The sequence below is a fragment of the Drosophila sechellia genome, chromosome 3R (genome assembly GCF_004382195.2).
Source record: "Drosophila sechellia strain sech25 chromosome 3R, ASM438219v1, whole genome shotgun sequence".
Lineage (NCBI taxonomy): Eukaryota > Metazoa > Arthropoda > Insecta > Diptera > Drosophilidae > Drosophila > Drosophila sechellia.
This window is the reverse complement of record NC_045952.1, coordinates 21,204,051-21,225,267: the sequence shown is the minus strand read 5'-3', so window position 1 is coordinate 21,225,267 and position 21,217 is coordinate 21,204,051. Positions and strand designations below refer to the sequence as shown.

Below are 21,217 nucleotides of genomic sequence, written 5' to 3'. Positions count from 1 at the left end.
ATGGCTGGGCTTGAGTGCGGTATCCATAGGTTGGTTAGGGGTTGTTTCTGGGGGGTGGTGCTTACGGAGTGGTTAGAACTATAAGGAACCCCCAAGCCACAGACACATTTCACGACAGGCGACAGGCGGCAAAGTAGACCCTAGTTAGCTCTACTTGACTTGCCGCTGTGTCGTCTTGCCCTTGCCAGTTGTCAACCTCATCGTGGGCGGATTGGGATGCAGATGAGGAATGACAGGCGACCATATGCCCAGAGTTCCCAGTGCCTAGTCCTCCCCCCCAATAAGATGGCAGCGTGTTTGCCAACAAACCTCAAAGTAAAGCTCTGGATAAGGCTGACAGCCAGGAGCTGTCGATAGTAATGATTGTTATTAACTTATGCATACAAGCACTTTAGCCAACTGCCAACTGGTGGCAAATAAGTCAAGAGCTGGGCCAAACAAACTGGGCCAATGTTTTGCTTAGCCAGGGATACCATATTGGAAAATCAACAATGCAGTGGAGCATTTGACTTGACAAGGTCGTTTATAAATAGTCATAAGGTGCAAGGACGATCCTCATGATATAAGGTAAAATAAAAAGATCCTTAAGTTACTAATCTCAATATTAATATTTTAAGGTCACTTCATACATATAAATATAATTTTTTTATACTTTGTGTGATTTTTTCTGTGATAGAAGTCGAATAATTATATATTTTTCTATGATATATTCCTTTTAAATCTTTTGAAATTGAATGTTGTCTGCATGTGTGATCCACTCACTTTTGTGAGTGCCTCCGCAGCAGATTTTTCTGTCATTTGGGTTTCTCATTTACATTTTTCACCCAACTGCCTGATTTCAGATGCGATTCCCCAGGAAATGTGCTAAGAACAGGTGACACATTTACGCACCCAATCCCTTGACTGCTTAAATATTTCAGGCTTCCTTGGGGGCGAAATGCTGTGCAAATTTCTGGTCATGTCCTTGGCAAACTCCTTTAAGCCTTCGAAGGTTGGGGAAAGTGACAACCTAGTGTGGAAAATGCTCCTAATGTTCAGTTGACTCAGATGTGGGTTGGCAGTACCCAAAAACAATTGACTTGGACGACATGGCTTAGTGTCGTCGGCAGAGTAATTGGATGTGAGTGAAAAGTGCATTGGGATATGGAAGTTAGTTAACTTTGGATCGATATCCCTTTTGGTCCGTTTCAAATGAGCCGCATATTAGGCCTAATGACTGTTGGCCAACTTCAACCAGCCGGCGACTCATTCAGGGCCAAATTTTTGCTTGTTGTCTGTCGTTCATCATCAGTGGTTGGGGCTTGCCCCCTGCATTTTCCGACCTTTTATGCGAATCGAACACACACACACGCAGCGAGGTTCCCCGCTCAAAGGACTCAAAGTGAAACTGAAAATAAATCAGAAACAGAATGGCGGTCGTGCCGCACAAATTGATGTTGACATCAGCAAGTCGGCGACTTCGTCGGGGCTTTTAGCTCAACATTTTTTTTGTATTATGTATTTTTTTTCGGTTCCGCGAAGCCGCATGCAATTTATAAAATTTTACACTACATAACCTACCGCCACCGCCCACGCAAGTCAGCTAATGAGTTTTGTCATTGTATTTGTTTTCGCATCGCTGTGTGTGTGCGGTGTGTGTGTGTGCTTTGAGTGTGTTTGTGTGTGTGCATGGCGCACATGACGTATGCGCAATTTCAGTTATGGTTCGTTTACTCGAACTTCCAGTGGCATCTTGTTGTCGCAGCTAGTTTAGTGGCAGCCAGTCGTTCTTGCCACAGGAGCACTGGCGTCAAGACGCACAAAACTTTATCCCCAACATTGGACTGGCTGCGCGGTGGCAGGACACCATTTTATTGGCTCCGCATCGCGTCCTTTCCGTCGCAGCATACCTCTGGATTGCAAAATGCGGTGGCATAACAAGTTTATAACTTAGTATAAACATTTATATATTAACAACTGCATATTATTGAAAATTAACAGCGTTTGTTTGCCTTTGGCAGCTACATTAATCTAATTAATGGCAGCCTCTGTTTGTTTTTCAATTAGGCTTATTTATAGGCGGAAGGGTCTTTTGTGTAAATGACAACATATGCCTTTTTGTATGTAAAGCAAAAATAAACCGGAAAACGTATTAATAAATAAAATCTTTGTTGAAACTTATTGTTTCTGACAGCAATGCTTAATCAGCCATAAATTAGAGAGCTAAAACATTTTTTTTTTAATATTATATACGGGATATCCTTAAGTCGACTACCGCTTTTCGACTCCTGCGGTTTCTTAAAACGCTGACGCTTCGAGGACCGTCTCCATCTTTGTCTTTGGCTGTTGGCTCATGAATAATGCATTCACAATTAAGCCAGTGCGGGCTGGAAAAAAACCCCAACTAAGACCCTAACTCGAATCCTCCGCCCATTGCCCACTTTAACTTGGCCAACTTGGAGCTTTGCAGTTATTATTATGCGCATTGCTGCCTGCTACTCTTGCCATTTGCGATGTTTTACTTGCGAACAAGCTCGTTGCCTCTAAATTTAGCCATCTAACAACAACGATCGCAACCCAAAAAAAAAGGACTCCTTTTGTTTCGGTTTCTGGGTTTTTGCATTTTAAAATATCAAGGTTTAAACGCATAAAACAGTGCCATGGCTAGTGACGTGGTAGCGCCACTAGACTCACTATATTCGAGTACATATATCCCTGTGTCCTGCTGTCAGACGAGAGATGAGGAGGGGAGTGGAGGGTGGGGGAGTGGCAGACAGAGAGCGTTGCAATCAGTGTTGTGGGGGGGAAAAGGTCCTTTTGTACCTCCTGCGGCTTGTTTGCCAAAATGATTTTGCACTCTTGGCCATGGCCAACGCCAAGTGGTCCATTGTTGAGTGCCGGTTGCCGAGTTCAAGGCGTAGTCCTTTCCGCTCGTAAATTGCTTAATTCCGTCGGGGAGACATGTGGTATTGGTTCGGTTCGCATATCCTTTGGCTGCACATCGATAAATGTGCTTGCATAATTAATCAGGACTAGTTTTGATGCGCCCACAAATCCGTTGAAGCTTGTGAATCTCGAAACAGCATGTGCGCCGAAATTGGTAAAACCCATCTAACATGTACCACCAATCCAACCAATCCTCCACCCCACTCAATAATTCAATGTGGCTCAACAAAATACAAATTAAACCACAATTTAACAAGTGTGATTCGATTGGCTATGCGTATTGTACGCGGTTCATACGCAAAAGCGTATATATTTTGTTTCGATTGTTTCGAATTATTTCCTAATTGGATGATTCCCTTTGAGTGTGATGTAAACTTTAGGTTGCAAAGCACGATTAAGTCCGTCTAATGCCACCTGCAAGTCAGCCAGCTGTGGTTTGATTTGTGCAACTTATCGAGTGGGAGACCAGTGACGTTAATTAAGCCAGCATACTCCGGAGAGGAAAGGATGGAGCGGTGGATGAAGCTGCTCCGGGCGTGTTAATCTTGCGTCTGCATGTGTCTCCATTAGTCCGCCCGTGAGGCGTAACGAATAAAGACAAATGCGGCACTCGAACGCAGAGCAGCCTGCCGTCCTGTCATTAAGTCCGTCCATCCAACCAGCCATCCATCCATCCATCCCTCCGTTTCTCTAAACCAACTAACCGAGCAGCTAACCAACCTCATGTGGCCGGCCATTAGGTGGCGCAGCCAGAGACACACGACCGAGATCAGCTTTCCAGCTTGAGGGCGTAAATGAAATTAGCTAATTGCACCAGCTCGCCACCAGCAGTCAGGCGGTCAGGGTGGAGTCAAGGTGAAAGTTGACAGCGTTGTCGGGGTAAATGCCGTAAATTACGTATACGCACCTCTCCCAGGACAGACGACGCGGCGCCTCCTCGCCCAGTCCCAGGCCCAATCCTCTGCCCAGGCTCTGGACCGCATTGTCAGCCGTGGGCGGTGGCTGCAGATTGGACCTGCCTGCCAGCGTGCTTGATTGATGCAGCAATTTGGCCAGACGCGTGAAGGTCGTGCCAGATCCGGAGCTAGCCGACTCCGCCAGCGGCATCTCGTGGAGCGTGTGCTCCCGGGCCATCGGTGTGGAGGCCTCCGAGGAGGCGGCTGCTCGCTTTCGAGCTGCCAAACGATAGGCTCGTGCGGCCACCACATGAGGAGCTGGAATTCTGCAAGATAATATTGGTAATAAATATATATAGGAAATATAAAAAGGTAGTTTAAAATTTAAGAAAATCATACGGTAAATCATTCTTCACTTATGAAGAATACTTAAGGATGCTTTGGTTTGAATGACTTGGTGGCAGTGATTAATCGTATTAGTTAGGTACTTCAACCTGTTAGCGTACTAATTTATTTACTTTGTCCGTCTGACGTTTGTAAAATTCCCATTTCGGATTTTCTAATTAAGCGTTAATTCAGTTGCTCCTCCTCCACTTTACCCACCTGAGGAGCAGGGAACCATCCGCGTGGCACTCGAAATCATCGGACAACTGGAACAGCGAGCTATCCCCCAGGTGCTGCAGCATCTGCTGCTGTTGCAGTTGCTGCTGCTGATGCAACTGCTGCTGCTGTTGCTGCTGCTGCAGGTGATGATGCTGATGGTGATGATGGTGCGCATTCTGATGTTGGTGGGGCGTGCTGCCCGAGGATTTGCGGCGATAGACCAAATTGCTATCGTCTTTGGGCAAATTCAATGATTTCACCATCAGCGTGTTATTGTTGTTGGCAATGTGTAAATTGTTGTTGTTGTTGCTACTGCTGGCCGGGTTGTTGTTGCTGCAGATGCTGCTGCTGTTGGTGGCACGTGTGAGCAGCGACCATCGATGGCCACTGGCGCTGCCACTGCGGCTTTTGCTGCCCAGCAAACGTTCGTCTGAATTGGAATTGGAAAGTCGGATAAAAATAAATCAGGGTAAATATGTGGATATTACATGTACATATATAAACTTGTGCTGCAAACCTGTCAAATGTTCATAATTACTTATTCTGTTGGTGCAACGTGCCAAGTGTGGCACTTTACAAATGACAGATAAAATTGTTCAAAACGTTTTCATTATTATCCTGCCTTATTTTGCACTCAACCACTTTGAAATACAATTTCTTCCGGGAAATACAATTTCTTGGAAGAACCCAAATTAAAATCTCCACATTTCTGAATATTAATTTAATCATATTACTTTTTAAAATAAAATATATATTTAAATTCGGTAGTCTAGGCCAGCTTTTGTCGTTTGTATTTATGCCCTTTCTGTAGCACACTTTACAGCGCGGAAATTATATTTAAATTGGCTTCACTCTTTGCTCAATTAGTTAATCGAATCCTGGCCATGGTCATGTTGCCATGAAAATGCATTCATGCATTCAATGACCAGAAAGTGAAAGGTTTGAAGAGCTGGCATTTTATAGTATACCTACATGCCTTTAAAAGCTGCTCTCAAATCAGCTGAAAAATATGTGGTAGTCCTTGACCTAATTCGAAATTTCGAAAATCTATCTTAATTAAGCCGAATTATATAAAACACCCTAACATTGTTTACCATTCCATTTTTCTATTGTGATTTAAACCACTTTAAAATTGTAAGTAAATGGCCAAACTTTTGTGCATTATATTATTCAATAAAAATTTAATTATTCCGCAAGTATTGAAAAACCTCATGTCAGTTATTATTTATGCAACATTAACTTATCGCATGAAATTTTTGATTAATTGCATATAAGCAAAGTGCAAAGAATAAGCTTTATTGTCGCATGGCAGTGTTTTTTTTTTTATAAATAAACCCACTTCGAATAAAAAACGTATAGTACGCACCCAGCTGAAATGTTTGCTTATCCGTGTGCAGCGAGACGACCGGAAGTCCTGGCACAATGATGGCGGGCAGTGTGCGCGACCGTAACAATGGCGGCGGCAGCTTCCGGCTGCCTGGTCGCGATTGTGACCCGGAGCCACCGCCACCACCACCAGCCGCACCACCCGCGCCGCCCGCACCACCCGCCGCTGCGGCGGCACTTTGCTGGGCTCTGAAATGAAAGAGAAGGAGGTGGTGAGTGGATGAGCAAAGGGTGCGGAAGAGCCAAAGAAAATGACAATAATAAGTTAATGCTATTATTTATTAAGTGCGACGAGTCGGGAGTGTCAGCAGGCAAATGCAATTACTTCCCGTCCTCATTGCACAGCTCCATGCCATTTCCGTTTCATTTGCATGCGGCATCCTTTCCTTTTCCGCCCATATGTACTCCTACATACACTGAGCGAAAAAGGGTGCTATTCAAAAGATATTTAAATCTTCCAAATCTTAATCTTATATATTGCGTCAAAACTTTAATAATGCATTATAAAATGACGTTAGTTCCTTTGTGAATATAAATCATGCTTTGTTTTTGGGAAAACGAGTCATGTAAAATTATTTCAGCCCTCTTAACATTTGATTCAACCAATTTTCTGTGGCACGCCGCCATGTCAAGAATTTAATTTGTTTCTTACTTGCAACCCGTGTGCGTTGAAAGAGTGTCATTGTCAGCTGTCGCTTTGCGCATTTTTTGTTTTTTTTTTGTGCGCCCCTCGCATGTGAATTACATTTGATTGTTGTGTGGAAATTACTTTCAACACCTCACCTATATAAGACCCCCTATAAAATCCATTCTGATATCATTCGACTGCCTGCGACAGCTGTGAGTTTCCCCGCTTGCACGAATTTTCCATGACGAAACGTTGGAGCGATGAAACCCTCGGCATTTCTGCAGCCTGATGTGTGATTGAATTCCTGGCACTCGAACTCGATTCCCAACTTGACGCCTACAACAGATGCGTCTGTCCAGGTCCTGCGCCGGCAATTGTCAATCGGATGGAACAGCTCCACCGCCCAAACACCCAAACAACCAACCACCCAACCACCCACTTGCCACTTGAACTATACACACATGTACATGTGTGTATGTGCATGCAATAAAAAAATAAGAGTACGAGTTCTGTGTATGCTAACAAAAAATGGAAAACTTTTTATTTGATTTATTTCTGACTTTGACATTTGGACAAGGCGCCCGAATATCTGCCATTCTTACCAACAACAACTTCCCCTTCTGCAATATTGATGATAATAGTGGGGGATAGAAGGATGGCAGGATTTCGAACAGAAATCAGCAAAGTTTTTCCCACCCAGAGGCATTTACAAGATGCCAGCTAGGGACAACACATTCAATTGCTGCACCCGCACTTAGTCCTTTTCCATATCACAGATGGCAGCGACAGCCGTGTTGCAGCAAAAGGCAGGGGGAATCATGTAAGCAATTTATCTGCGTCCTTGCAACCAAAGGAGTGTGCGACGAAACAACGGCGGACAACTTGAGAAAACTTGGCGTAACACTTAGTTAAAGCTGCCAAAAGAGCAACATATTCACTCGCAAGGCACAATGTCCACACATAAATAAAGGCGAAAATTACATAATACGCTGGTGAAATAAGTTAAAGTTGTGAGGACGAAGCGCGACGTCCTTTTGTTTTTACGGCACACAGGAAAAAATAGTTTGGAAAATCAATCAATTTTAGTAGCTAGAAATATATAAGAAAGCTTAAAATATATGGAGTTGGAGTTCATGCAAGCAAGCAAGTTGCAAAACTATAAGAAACTTATAGATTAACAAAATATTCGTTAAATAAATTTTGAAAGTTTAAAATAAGCTTTAAAATTCTATAAAATCTATTTAAGTTTAAAGAGAAAATATTCTTTGCATTCAAATATATAAGAAATGGTTATTTGTACTAGAAGTGGTTTTTTATGACCGTGCAAGCTGACTCCTTTAGCATTTATTGCACCATTCGAGTTGAAAACCGAATATCCGTAAACCAAATTAATGCCTAATTCGGTGAATTATTTTCGCTGTGCAGCTGGAGAGGCTCGAGGTTCGCCGGCGGCGCTGAGTTGCTCGACACAAAGGGGCACATGCGAGCAGGATAATGCCGCAGCAGCCACTAAAGGCAAGCTGTTACAGGTCGCAGCAGGGCGCTTCAAAGCGCAACAAAGCCAGGTCCTTTTGGGCGGGGAAAGGGGGTAACGGGTGAACGGGGCAGTCGGAAGCGGAGGCTTCTTGGGGGTGAGCGACCTGGCGGCACAGCCCACACGCATAACTCAAAGCGGATCTACATAATTGACGTGAAATACTCGTAAACGTAAATCGTACATTACGCCACATGGTGGAGTGGCGGGTGAAGGACTAGGAGTATCCAGTAGAAAAAAAGGTTAACATGCTGTGGGAATTACTGCGAAAAGTGCTTTAAGATGGGGCCTGCATAAAAGGATAATAAAGAGGTGTGATATTTAATGAGCCAGGCAAATCAAAGGGTTATGAAATACTACTTTTTGGGCCAAGGATTATCCACCGATTGCCCTTATTTCTGAAAATTTGGTTATTCTGTTGGCACCCACGACGTGGAAAACTAATAAAGTTCTTTAAGCCAACATAGTGGCACATTAACATCAGCTACGACAACATTCCAGTCTCATTTCGGGCATCGTTTGTGTGTAAAAAGGCCAACTAAGCCGAAAGGCTTTGCCAAATTACGCATACGCACTGTGTGCGCCCTGTAATCCAGCATTTGTGTGTGTGTGTGTGTTGGCGCGTGTGTGTAATTGCACTTGCTACTGTGTTTACATGTGCGTGCATAATTAGAGCAAATGTTGTTCGTGTAATCAAATCATCGAAAGGCGGCCAAAAGGACACCCATTTTAATGGGGCGAGCGAAGAGGTTAAGGGTGCCGAACTTCAGGATAAGTGAGTGAGTGAACTTTAAGCGGAAGCCCACTTGAAGATTCGCTGGAAACGGGTTGCTCGTGCCTAATTGAGTTTGCCGCTTGGCATTCTGGCGCAGTTCCCGCTCCTTAAGCAAATGCTGAGCATGCCAGGATATAAAAAGCATTTTCATTACGGAGCGCTGCAGCACGCCCAAAAAAAAGAAAAAGCCGGAAAATTCCTCCTCCTCCTCCATCTTTGGGCCATGCTATGCAATAAACTGCTTTGGAGAGAACAGGCGAATCGGGGATAAACATAGCTGCGAATCTCTAACGAGCTGCTGCCTTCCTCCAGCCAGCAAGCAAGCAAATGAGCAATGGCATTGGAACGTGCATGGGAATCGGGATTGGGTGTGCCACGCCCCCATCGCCACCTAGCCACACGCCCACAAAAAGTAAAAAGAAAACACTTGGCCTCTGAGACTCCACGAGCTATATTTATCAGCTACTTTTTGGAGGGTCCTTCTTCAAATGCCGCATCCTGGCCACCAAATGCAGGAGCTGAAAACTAAAGTTGGCTCAAATGCAAGTACCTGAAAACTGAAAGCTGCTTTCTAGCCATTTCCGCAGGGTATTCGGCAATTTGCAGTAGTGTACACACATGCTGAAGCTAAAGAGTCTTTAAGGATTTCCCAAATAAGTTGCCACAGATTGCTGTGGCACTGAACATGTGTGCTTGTGGCACATTTCACAACTTGAGTTCTAATAGGAAATTTAATTCTTAGAAATGTGAATGGCAAAAGCTGGGATTAAACACCATGTAAAGGGAAAGTTCCTTTATAGTGGAGAACAAGAATTTTACGTATTTATTTATTGCATCTGTTTAGTTTCAGGAAAATCCTTTACGTTTGCGCTCTTTGAAGAAAATACCAAGAAAAGCAAGTAATCCGTATGTATATGTTTTTATATCCCATTTCTACTTATTCAAAAAATGTAATAAATTGTAAATAAGCTCTGGTTGTTTTTCTGATTATAGAAATAGTTTGCAGTTTCCAACAATTCCATTTAAAGTGCTTAAAATAATTCATTAAAATGGGTTTCTAGTGAAAGTTTATTATATAATCTTTCTCAAAAATGCACTATTGAAACATGCAGCTCTGGTCAGCCAAATTGGATTTAGTTTCGGACCGCGCATATTGATTGGCAACTAAATCGCTCTTGATTGCGGCCCAATCCGCTTTCAATCCGCCGTTCAAACAGACTGTTAATTCTGTTTGCCTTCGGCTGGCAGACACAATTCATTGCGAGGGAAATCCGGCAAATCCCGACAACAGTTTTCCCCCTCTAGTACCCACCCCCCCTTGTAGCTCCCCCTCACATCGCCGATTACCCCCCGCGGTGGTTAAGTAATTGCAAACGTTCGACTTACTGTCGCTCCTTGCGCTGCTGTCGCTTCTTCTTGAACACTTTCCTGACGCGCAGCAAAAGGAAGGCGGCCCGGTCGACGGAGAGGGTGGTGCCGCTTTTCTTCGCAGGACCTGCTCCGGCATCCTGCTCCATGTTGGCTGATGCTGCTGCTGCTGCTCCTGGCTAGAATCCTGCTGCGTCTGCTGCTGCTGCGCCTCGAGAGGTGGCTGGTGTCCCTGTGTTGGCTGCTTATTTTGCTGGCATGGCTGGCATTTGTATGCTCGTGGCGTAGTCCTTTGGCTGCTGGTTTTCTCACTTTTGGCTTTTACACTAATACCTGCACTATGTCCATGTTGCTGGGAGGAACTGAGGCAGGGTAGGGTAGGTTAGATGCGGAACATGGTTATATCTATGCACACACACGCGTCGATTTACATATCCTGGCAGGACCTGCACGTGTTCCCAGCTGCCTCGTTGTGTTGTCTGTACAATTGCGTGCCAAGGAGCAAATATCATTTTGCTTACTTGTCGCAGCAGCACTTTCAACCAGCCACCCATCCAACCCCCGCCATCCAAAGCGGAATATCCACTTCGTCGACATTACGGATACGACGCGTAAGCATTCATAAGATATTGTTTTATTTATGATCTGCTGTTATGGCTGCTTAGGTAAGTTGCGAATTTCTGTGCGTTTTACGCATTTCCATAAACGAATTTCCCCAGCCATGACCCTAAGGACTTTTGTCTTGACACGTTCCCCGTTTTCGTCATTTTTTTTTTTGTTTTCTTACCCGATTGTCAAATAAAAATTGAAATTCATGTGGCTTTCGGAATGCGACTTTAACCGCCAAGTGAGCATAAACTTTGAGGGTTTTTTCGGGGGTTTATTTTGGGTCAGTCGATGAGTTTTTCTTTGAATTTTCCCTCATTGTCAGCTTCAGTTCCATCAGCAGGCGCTCATTGTCAGCTTCATTATCATAATCGTACCTTTTTCCAGATCAATTACGGATTAACTGTCAAGTTTATTGGTGTGCAAAAGGGGGAAAGGTAATCCCCGGGAATCCCCGACAATGCGCACAGCATTAAGTTGAATGTCTTGAACGCCCCCATTCTCTGCCCATTTTCCACCTGCCGTCGCTGGTGACATCTAAGTGAGCTTGAGTGGATTTTGAAAACATTTCCAGCACTCTCAGGACACGGGGACTCAAACTCAAACTCAAGCTCACATGCAGAAGGCAGAAGACAGTCGAGCTGTCCCTGTGTGCGACATTCATCCTTGACAAAGGATAAGGAATTGCTGCGCAGCCAAAAACCGATGCCAACTTGAGGGACATGCCACAAAAGGCGACTTATCGGCTAACTTAATATTGACTTATTTGCTTCGCTGGCAATCGAAAACTATTTACTAGCTGCTGGCATTTACGAGTCCTGCCAAATCGGTGACTGTAGGTAGTAGCTATCCATGACTAAGTGCTCAGTCTGCTGATAAATGATTACGATGTCGAATTTGGGTCACAAGCAGCTGATGAAGAAACTTGGCCAACTGAATGCCCGATGAGAGCTCCAAGGCTCAAAAATAATTGCCCTGGCAGCTTCATTTCTGATGAGGGTGATGACGTTGGGGCATCCAAGCAATTATATTCTGATTTGATAATCACAGCCAGAAGCTGTCATATCCAGATGGAATGTCCGAGTCACGCGCCAGCTAGAGACAAAAAGATGAGCTGGGAAAATTCAGAAGATTGAGATAGATTGAGCATATAGGAATGCGTAGCTGCTATCGGGAATTTAATTGCTTCTACGATTGATTGCGGGCCATAAATTAAGTTCTAGTGAATTGATTGCAGTTTGGGAATAGTGGAAGAAATGCTAGTCAAATGCTGGGATTTAATATGAAATTTAATGAGACGCTTATGTCGACGAGGACTGCGTTCGAAATGCCAATCAGGTTTGGCAACTTTCAGGTAAAAGCTCGAAAAACATTCATAGAATTCACAAGCTGTATTTGATGTAATCCAAACCACCTACAGAACCAGCAGACCACAAAACCAAAGATACACTTCCGAAATATCACAGGATGCAGAAGACATTGGCTTTTGGTCCTGTTCCAGCGCATGGCATCGAGTTAATTGAATGTCATGGCAAGCTCCGTTGCTGATTGGAACCAGGGAGGGATCCAGGATCCAGAATCCAGAATCCTCCGTCCTCATTCCTGGTAGCTAACAGCACGTGTCTCTGCCACTGTTGCAAGTCATTTCCGACACGAACGAGGCGGCTGCCTCTGGCTTAGATTGCTCAATTTGACTTTAAAGTCAATCATTTCGCGCTTCAAGTCCTGCTGATTTCGCTGCTCCTGCTGCTCCTCCTCGTGCTGTGCTGATGGTGTATGGAGCACAGGACGATAAACGACACATCCCGGACAGGTGGAGCTGGGCCAACCACAACCACATCTTGCACCACTTGCAACGCTTCCGCTGTTGATTTATTCGCCATTACCGGAACGCCGGAACGTGACCGGTTGCGTCTCAGCATCGGATGGCAAGGATGCCATAATTAAATAACAATTTGCCAGCGAACACCAATGGGGCGGAGGACTGTGACTGCGACTAGGACTGGAGGTGAACCTGGAGCAGCACAGCACCGGCTTGTCGCAGGACACCCAAAGGACATTCGCACATGTGCGTTGATGGCTGGGCAGAGGAGAGTTGCTGCGGGAGCACTAACAGCCGGGATCTGCCATCAAGTGCACGGCATAAAGCGAATGCCACTACCAACTCCCTTTATGGGCCACCATTTCGAGAAGGAAGCCGAGCTGCGCACTCCGCCTTTGCATAATTTTTTATTCGGCACAACAAGGCGCTAAGCTGGCAAGCAAACATACACAAAAGTATCTACAGTTGTTAGCGGCATATTAGTAACTTTAAGATACATTATCTGCATATTTACATAGCATTAAAATATCAGATAAGCTTATATTCATTGTACTATATACACATCTATTTAGAAATCCTATTGCTTGCTCTATGGCTATTTAAAAAGCATCTTTAAGATGGCAAGTATCTAAAGTAGATATCTTTATTTTATATAGCTTCTTTATTAGCTGCTTGATATTCTTTTTCCACTACCACTAACATTTCGCCCGCGGGTGTGGCTGCCCAATTTGTTTTCCATTTAGTGTCCAGCTGGATCAGACAACTCCAGAGAACGAGGGCCGGAAATGAGTGCAAATTTATGCAGAAAGTAATTAAAAGAACCGTTGTCCGGCTACATTTCCTGGCCCAGTTGTCTGCTTGTTGGTTGGCGGAAAAGGGCGGGGGGTTGAGGCGTATAAAGGCGGTTTGTTCGGCTGGGCGGCTGGAGGGGGGGGCGTGGCCTCCATTGTTCAGGAGCTTTTGAGATGTTTTTAACGATTTGTTTGCGCTCATAAAAGTAAAATTTAATGAAGTTGCAGCATAAAAGGCGCATAAACACGAGCCAAGTGGCTCCCTGACCTTTGTCCTTTTGAGCTGTCTGCCATCTCTGTCTGCTGCGTGTGCTGTCCCTTTCGCACTCACTGAAGTGGTTTCGCCGAGTGTTTGTCACTGTCTTAATTACTTGGCTTTGTGTCTCATTGTTCGCTAGCTGACCACGAAGGCAAATACCAAAGGCTCCTTAAGCTAACGAGCTGCTCAGCTTCTGACTTGCGATTCCTCCTGCCACACCTACAGGCATCACCTGCTAAGCTCAAACTCCCCCCAGCTCCCGCTAGGGATTTCCTAGTAGAGGATGGTGGGAGTGAAAAGTACAATCAATTCCAGTTCAGCTTTACACAACAACAACACCACGGGAATTGAGGATCGAGCGGCCCGCCCATCTAATGCTGACTAATTGTCAGCAGGATTCAGCATTGTGTGTGTGAGCCAGCCAGGACGTTGGAATTGGATAGGCGTTTGTGTAATTCCCACCCTAATTTGTCTGAAACAGCCAAAATGGTTTTGGTTATAAGCTGGCTTGACTTGCAAATGTACTCGCATTATGTGTAATAAAATGATAATTGTACGATGATTGAACATGTTAAACATCCTTTCAATCAGACTATTTTGTCATAGAACTTTGTTAACTAGTTAGCATATATCTATTTTAGTGTAAGACTTATATTAAATTAAACCCATTCATTCTGCTTAGAAACTTCCCTTACTAGAAAACCTTTTAATCAACCAATTTGTGGCTAATTTGCTTTCCCCATCCATCGACTTGTGGCAAGGCTTTAGTCCTGTTCCCGTAGACAACGTGGAAACATGAGAGGTTTCAATGGCAGGACTTTGTCTGCCTTCTTCCTTCGAACTTCACCGAAATCCAAGACAAACACTGTCGATACCTGGCCAGCCAAAAAATGGCCCAAGAAGCCCATTGTTTTTTTGCAGACTGCTCCCCCAGGCAGCATGTATATATTTTCAGATACTGACATAGTACGTCTTTACCAGCCTTCCCAGCTTTGCCACTTGACCTGCCACGCCCCAAAATCCAATTCACTACTGCTTGTTCGTCGCCCATTGTCTGGCCATGTCAAGTCAGCTGCCACTCGGCACTCAGAGTTGGCTGGGCAAGAATGTATGGCCATATCTGCGTCCCTACATGGCCTACGATATTAGCACTTAAGTACTATTTTCCAGTGTAAATAGCCGGGCCAACAAAAGCCGTTAAAACAAAGCACAGCAAGACGGAGCGATGAGCGTTAATAATGCGTATAAAATGCGACATGTTAACAAGGCCGTCGCACTGAGAGGATTGGAATATGTGGCGTGAGTTTGCTTCAGGTTCCTGATCTCCCAAGGAATTTGCATCCATTTGAATGCGAGTTAGACACATATTAGACAACAGGGCGTATGAGTGTTATGCGCACGTTATTTTCATTTGGGGCGTCCAGCCATGAAAACGCCAGCCTTGAAGTGTATTTATACGCCCAGCGTTTTGGCCACTTCTGTGTCTCTGCCTTTCGTCTGACTTGGCAGTCGGCCGACATTTATGCTTCAAGTTGCCAAGTTTTGTTTGCGTTGCCCGAAACTGTATGCCGCCATTGACTGGCCGTGTAGTTTTGTCTCTGGCCAAATGGCTTTCGGCTCCAGGACATTCAGTCCGCCGACAAAGCAGCCACAGTGGGGCAACGGAGTGTGGGGCTGTTGGGTGGGTGGATGTTGTGCCAAAGGTTGCACAGATTTCATGGCTGGCTGCATGCAGCTAGCGAAAAACAAACAAGCCAACAAAGAAGCCAACCAACGCTGAGCAACAATAACAAAAATGCTGGACAGTAAAAACCAGCTAAGTGCATAGTTTACATTCGCAATTAACAATCAGTGGGGTGCTTTACTCAGGAATTATGAGCACAAAGAAGTTTTGTTTAAGTGTTCACTCTTAAGTTTTCATTAATTTTTAATTTCATTTAACTTTAAAGCGGAATACATCTTCCATAAATAAAACATCAAACTGCCTGTGGCTTTAAATTTCAACTTTGGTCATAAACAAGTGTAACTTCTGGCTTATTTGAGTGAAAAGCTAAATGTCACAGAAAATGCCAACTACGAACATTTATCTCTTCGAAAAGGGCGACATAAGTGCCCTACTTTGAAATTCACTTCTTTGCAATTCGATTAACATATTTCTTTCAAGTTTCAAGTTGCATTACTTTTGGTTGTTCGATCTTCGAACCTTTAAGACGGATGACGAGTTTGTAAAAAAAAATTCACTTAGGCCAACTTCTACTGTCTATTCAATATGGATGAGTGAATGAAATGGGCATGCTTTGAGAAGGCCAGCAGCAGGCACATATGCGCAGCTATGATGATGACGAGGATGACGGTGAAACGCGGTGACAACCAGGCCATCGGAACCCCATTTCTATGGCCTGGAAGCCGGAAGGCGGGGGCCTTGAAAAATTACATGCTTTTAAATTGAAATTTCAGACTGAAAGCAAAAGCGGAGCACGAATTAGCCGAGGGTACAGAAACATCTAGGCAACAAGCCAGGACACGAACAGCCGCATGGAGGTTTATTATTATTTGTGGCTTTATTATTCCGGCCACTGGCCCCGGGCCATATTTTCCTTGTTTCGTAAAATTTTTACTCACAACTTGCCGCGGCTAATCAACAAATGAATTGCCGTAACACATTGCGTATACGCCGCGTTGCTCTTGCTCCTTTGTTCGCCGAGCATTTGCCAGTTGATTTTTGGGATATTTTAGAGGAGCTGCGGTAATGTGTGGCTCCGGGAGCAAATATAATTAGGCAAACACCCCAACGGGAAATGATGTCTGCCCCGCGGCAAAACGAAGGCAGTAAAGTAAGTGCATTTGACCTCAGTTGCGTAGGTGGTTGGGCTAAAGGTCTTGGCACTGGACACTTAACCACCAGCAAGTGACCAATTACTCTGTGGCTTTTGGTCTCAAGTGATTAGACGATTGATGAACGCCAGCTAATTTCGGGTTAAACTCACCAAGTTGCTAATCCTGCTTGTGGATGCCTATCCTTTTGGGCCCTCTGTCAAAAGTGTTAATTGACAGACTAATTGAAACAGCCGCAAAAGGCAATTTGCAAATGGAATTTGAGATAAACACAATTAATGCTTCACTTGAACCCGTCAAGCGAGGCGCTCCACTGCCAATGGATGGAAAATTGGCAAAAACAAACACAAACACGAAATTTCCATTTTGGCCTGCGTTAGCATAATTGTTAAATTAGATAGCAAGCAAGCAAGATACGGTGTTCGTTCTGAAGTTGTGCAATTTTCAATAAAAACTGATTGGCAGTCGAAAACCCAATTTCCAGACACTTCACTTGACTGGGCTACCCGAAATAAATTGCATTTTGTAATTAAATTTATACAAACCCTGGCCATACAGTACACACCCAGAGTGAAAATATGCTTTCGTTTATGCTAAATACCGAATAACAATATGGCCATGGATCAACTGGACGGCAGTAGCTCGTTATTCTGGGAGCGGTACGAAATGGCCAACACGCGGCCGGCCACACGGCGTATGCGTGATGATTGGCATTGTCGGCGGGGCAAAAGCTTGAGCTGGAGCAAATTGACGAACGCAGCACGGCATCTAGTCCTTTTCCCGGGCAGAAAGGAAAAGAAAAAAATGATTGGGAAATCCCCTCAAAGGCAAATATTCTACGAGCACGTGAGATAGATAAACCGGATTGGGCGGGGGCAAAAAAAAAGAGAAAAAAAACACAAGTCCCACGACAGCAAAAAATAAAACAGATTCGCGCTTCAGTAAACAAATCCCGAGCAAGCATCGGTTTTGGGCCACATTAAAGCCGTAAGTACCAGCAAACCCCCCTACCACCCAAAAAAGAAAATGACAGACGTACAGATTTTGGTCTTCCTTCTGGCAGGGGGATTCCCAATCGCTCAGCGGTTTGGTGTTCAACTTGGCTAAATATTGACAGGGCCATGTGCGAAGTCTGCGATGCGTGGGAAGGGGGGCGGGGGCGTCGAGCCTAAACGACCTACAAATGTAATTTCCCTACGAGCCAATCCAACGCCGCTTACTCAACCAAATCGATGGCAGGACTAGGTGTGCACTCAAAAAAAAAAAGAGTGCCTAGAAAGATACCTGTCTGAAAAAGAACAAATTTCTTGGGCTTCCGCTGTTTTTTGCCTTTATATATATATAAATCATATATATTTATTTCATTGGCATACTTTTAGATATCTAAATATTTCTCTCACTGCACAGCCAAAAAACAAGTTCGTAAATCCAAATAGATATACAAATCAACCGCAAACCCAAATAAAGCAAGGCGAATGAAACATATTCGAGCGGAGGACATCAAAGGAAGCCCAGAGAGCTGGGGGATTGGGCAGCGAAAGACAATTACGTTCAATTTGAGCCACAAGGACTCTGCAGTTAAGTTCGACTTTCCTGCCATTTGGAAGCGCAACTAAAAATAAGGCAGCCGCGTGTAATTGTAATATAGCTGCAGCCAAGCGAGATCAAAACAAATTGATTTGCTGCCACGACGGCGATTGGGTTACGTTAGTTTGGTTTGCTTATTTATACACATATGGGATACAAATGGACGCAACTTAAGTACCATCCATATTAGAATCGCTTTTTGTTTGCTCGCGCTTTGCCTTCAACTGCAAACATTTGCAGACAAACACACACACACACACACATACACACACACACACACACTTATGAACGGACCGCCCGCCTCGGCATTATAGAGCTATTTTAGTCGGCACTCGCTCATAGTTACAGTCCAAGGTCACAGGACACCCCCCACACACACACACACACACACTAGCTCGCCCCCACACGATTGCGAAATATTTTTAAAACGAAAAAAAGCGTAGCACACTTTTCGGGGCGCCCATTTTTGACACTTCATTAGTTCGCGTGAATGAATGTTTCCGTTGTTGTACGTGTATGAAAAGCAGCAGAATAATAAAAAAAAAAAATAATAATAATAATAATAATGCTGCTGATGATGATGAAGAAGAAGAAATATAAAATGCGGATGAGGAAGGCGAGCAAACTTTTTATGATTTGCCCTCGAACACCTTTTGGCATTGAATTGGCGAAATTTGCCTATAAAGTCAGCCAACTTTCCAATTGTTACCAATAACGAACAGCGTAGAAACTTTCTGCTGCCAAAACAGAAAAGAGAGCCATTAAATCGCTACAGGCACTACGTTGGTAATCGCCGGATTGGGCCAGGGCAAAAATCGTAGAAAATTCGTAGGAAAATTTCGGATTTGAGGGAGAGTTAGCAAAAGCAAGTGCTGCCGCCAGCACGAGTTTCACATTGATGATTTACGATGCGTCTCCGCTGGGCAACCGTGGCCATTTCCCCAGCCAGGTGGCACAAATCAATGGGCAACGCTACCAGCTTTTCCTGCCATTGTCTTACCGCCGCGCCGGAGATCCCGGGCGCAATCCAATGCACATCCCGGGCATTAATCAAGCACAAAAGTGGAGCAGACAGAGCAACCGAATTGAGGTAATAAGACTGCGATAAGCCCCAAGGATATCATACTAATGGTTATGGTGCGGGAAGGAGGGTCCTGCCATCGATTCCTCGCTGAAATTGCTGTTGAAATTGCTAATATCTAAGCCGGAAATTGCGAGAATTTCACTACCTTTTCACTTAGCTGGCATCTTTAATTAGCGCGTTAATTAAAAGCATCAACGGGAGAGCGTGTAATTAAAACCGAACCGCAACAAAACAAAGCAAAGGCACAGCAAAATGTCATTCTAATTGGCGTACGAAATTCATATTGCATAAAAACCAGAAATAAATAAAAGAACCCAGCACTGGCCTATGAATATAAATTGAAAGTGAAATGAAGAGCAGGAAAAAAAACAGGGTATGTAAATAAAGCGTTTGTATCAATTAAAAAGAAGGCCGGTCGTTATGAAATGCAAATATAGTGACTAAACAAATAATATTTTTAGAAGCTTACATTGTTTTCATTTTTGTGGTTAACCAAAAAGTTTGGTTTCGAAAATAACATTTCATTCTGTGTATCAATGAATATTCTAAAACTTATGTAATTCTTTGAACATCATTATGCTAGAGTTTAGTCTGTCTGCTAAATTAAACTGAAATTGCAAATTAGATTGCCAAAAATAAGCCAAAGGCATTCTCACATACATCACATTGTATTTATGCACAGTGCGCGTCAGCTGCAGCAATCTTCATTAATTGCATTGCAATGAACGTTGGCATTTTCGCACAGGGCAAAAAAGGCCAAGAAATGTCAGCCAGGCCAACAACACACCCATATGCCATATACATACGTATTACGTATAGTCGGAATTCTCGGAACGCAGCGCCTGCGACGTCATTGTCATGTGAAATGCACAAATTTATTGAGAGCATGCCACATATAGTATATACAACAACGTCCTTGTCCGGCACTTGGTATAATTTCAGAACTCCTTGTTTATATTTTTAGTGGCAATACTAATTAATCTTAGTTGTCAAGGAGCCGGGCGCCCAGAAATAGCAAATATATATACATAAGTTAGGTAAGTACTTGTAATATCGTATTTATATGTACGTGTTTCTGAAGTAAAATTGAGCACTTAATCATCGCTCGCAGATTTAATTAAATGCAGCAAAATAACAATCCAGGGAGCAGGCAGCGATATTAATCATACGCCATGTTGTCAGCTTTATGAAATGCCTGCATAAATCTCTGCCAAGCCGCTAAATGCATTCTGCTGTAAAAAAATGCATGTGTGGGCGCTTGCTGTTGCCAAATTGTTTCAAATGTGCGCAATTTAAACTAAATTGAGTAACCAAAAGCGGAAAAATAAAGGACGCAGCAAACGCTTTCGGTCAGCCTTTCCCTTTTGACAAATTTCAACAGAAAGAAAAAAGAAACCCAGAAATCCCAGTAGCATTCATTTCTATGTGTTCTGTAATAAACTGAAGTATATACAAAAAAAGGGGAAAATTTTGGGGCAAAAAGGAAGTAAACAGCAGCGCGAACAAATGGCTCGTTTGGCTAACCTTTTCTGTTTGGCTGCCCTGCATTGCTTTTGTTTATAGAAAACTTTAAATTGTGTCAATTTTTTTTGGTTTTTTGCTTTTTTGGCGCTCGCGCAGTGCAGAAAGTTTGGGAAACAAATGAAATGTGGGTAAAAACAATTTCCGAAATCAAGACAAGGACGGCGACTTAGGACCACAAAAAAGTAATGCCAAAAAAAGAGTATATTCTAAGATGTCAGGGGTGAAAGTTGGCATTCCAGTGAAAATTGCGTATTTTCCTATTAATTTCCCAGTGAGACGCTTACGAATTAAATCCCTAAGCGGATAGAATGACGCATTTTCACCAGGTGGAGCTGGATGTCATAGACACAAAGCTTGCTATCAGCATAGTTTTACTGCTCTTTACGGTTCACTGCGAATTAGTGAAGCGAAAATATTTACTTTTTTGTTGAAATATTGATGACATTGGCGAGATTTACCATTTGAGCACGCACACATACATGAAAGCGAGCAGTGAACTTTGACACTTTTGTACATATATGGTACAAATTCAATCAAAGTGTTCCATTTTATTATTGCATATTGATAATATTCCTTAATATACGATCCAATGAA

At 43.6% G+C, this 21,217-nt stretch overlaps 1 protein-coding gene across 1 annotated transcript in view; it reads right to left on the bottom strand.

Moving 5' to 3' along the window:
- The window catches only part of LOC6607470, a 31,879-nt gene extending 21,385 nt beyond the window's left edge, over positions 1–10,494 (bottom strand). Inside the window, exons 1-4 of the mRNA XM_032722682.1 lie at positions 10,134–10,494; positions 5,791–5,999; positions 4,425–4,854; positions 3,833–4,147 (exon numbers count right to left, since the gene is read on the bottom strand). Of these exons, the coding sequence (XP_032578573.1) occupies positions 3,833–4,147; positions 4,425–4,854; positions 5,791–5,999; positions 10,134–10,264 (1,085 nt within the window). The 5' untranslated portion in view covers positions 10,265–10,494. The remainder of the gene's footprint in view (positions 1–3,832; positions 4,148–4,424; positions 4,855–5,790; positions 6,000–10,133) is intronic.
- Positions 10,495–21,217: the final 10,723 nt, after the last annotated feature.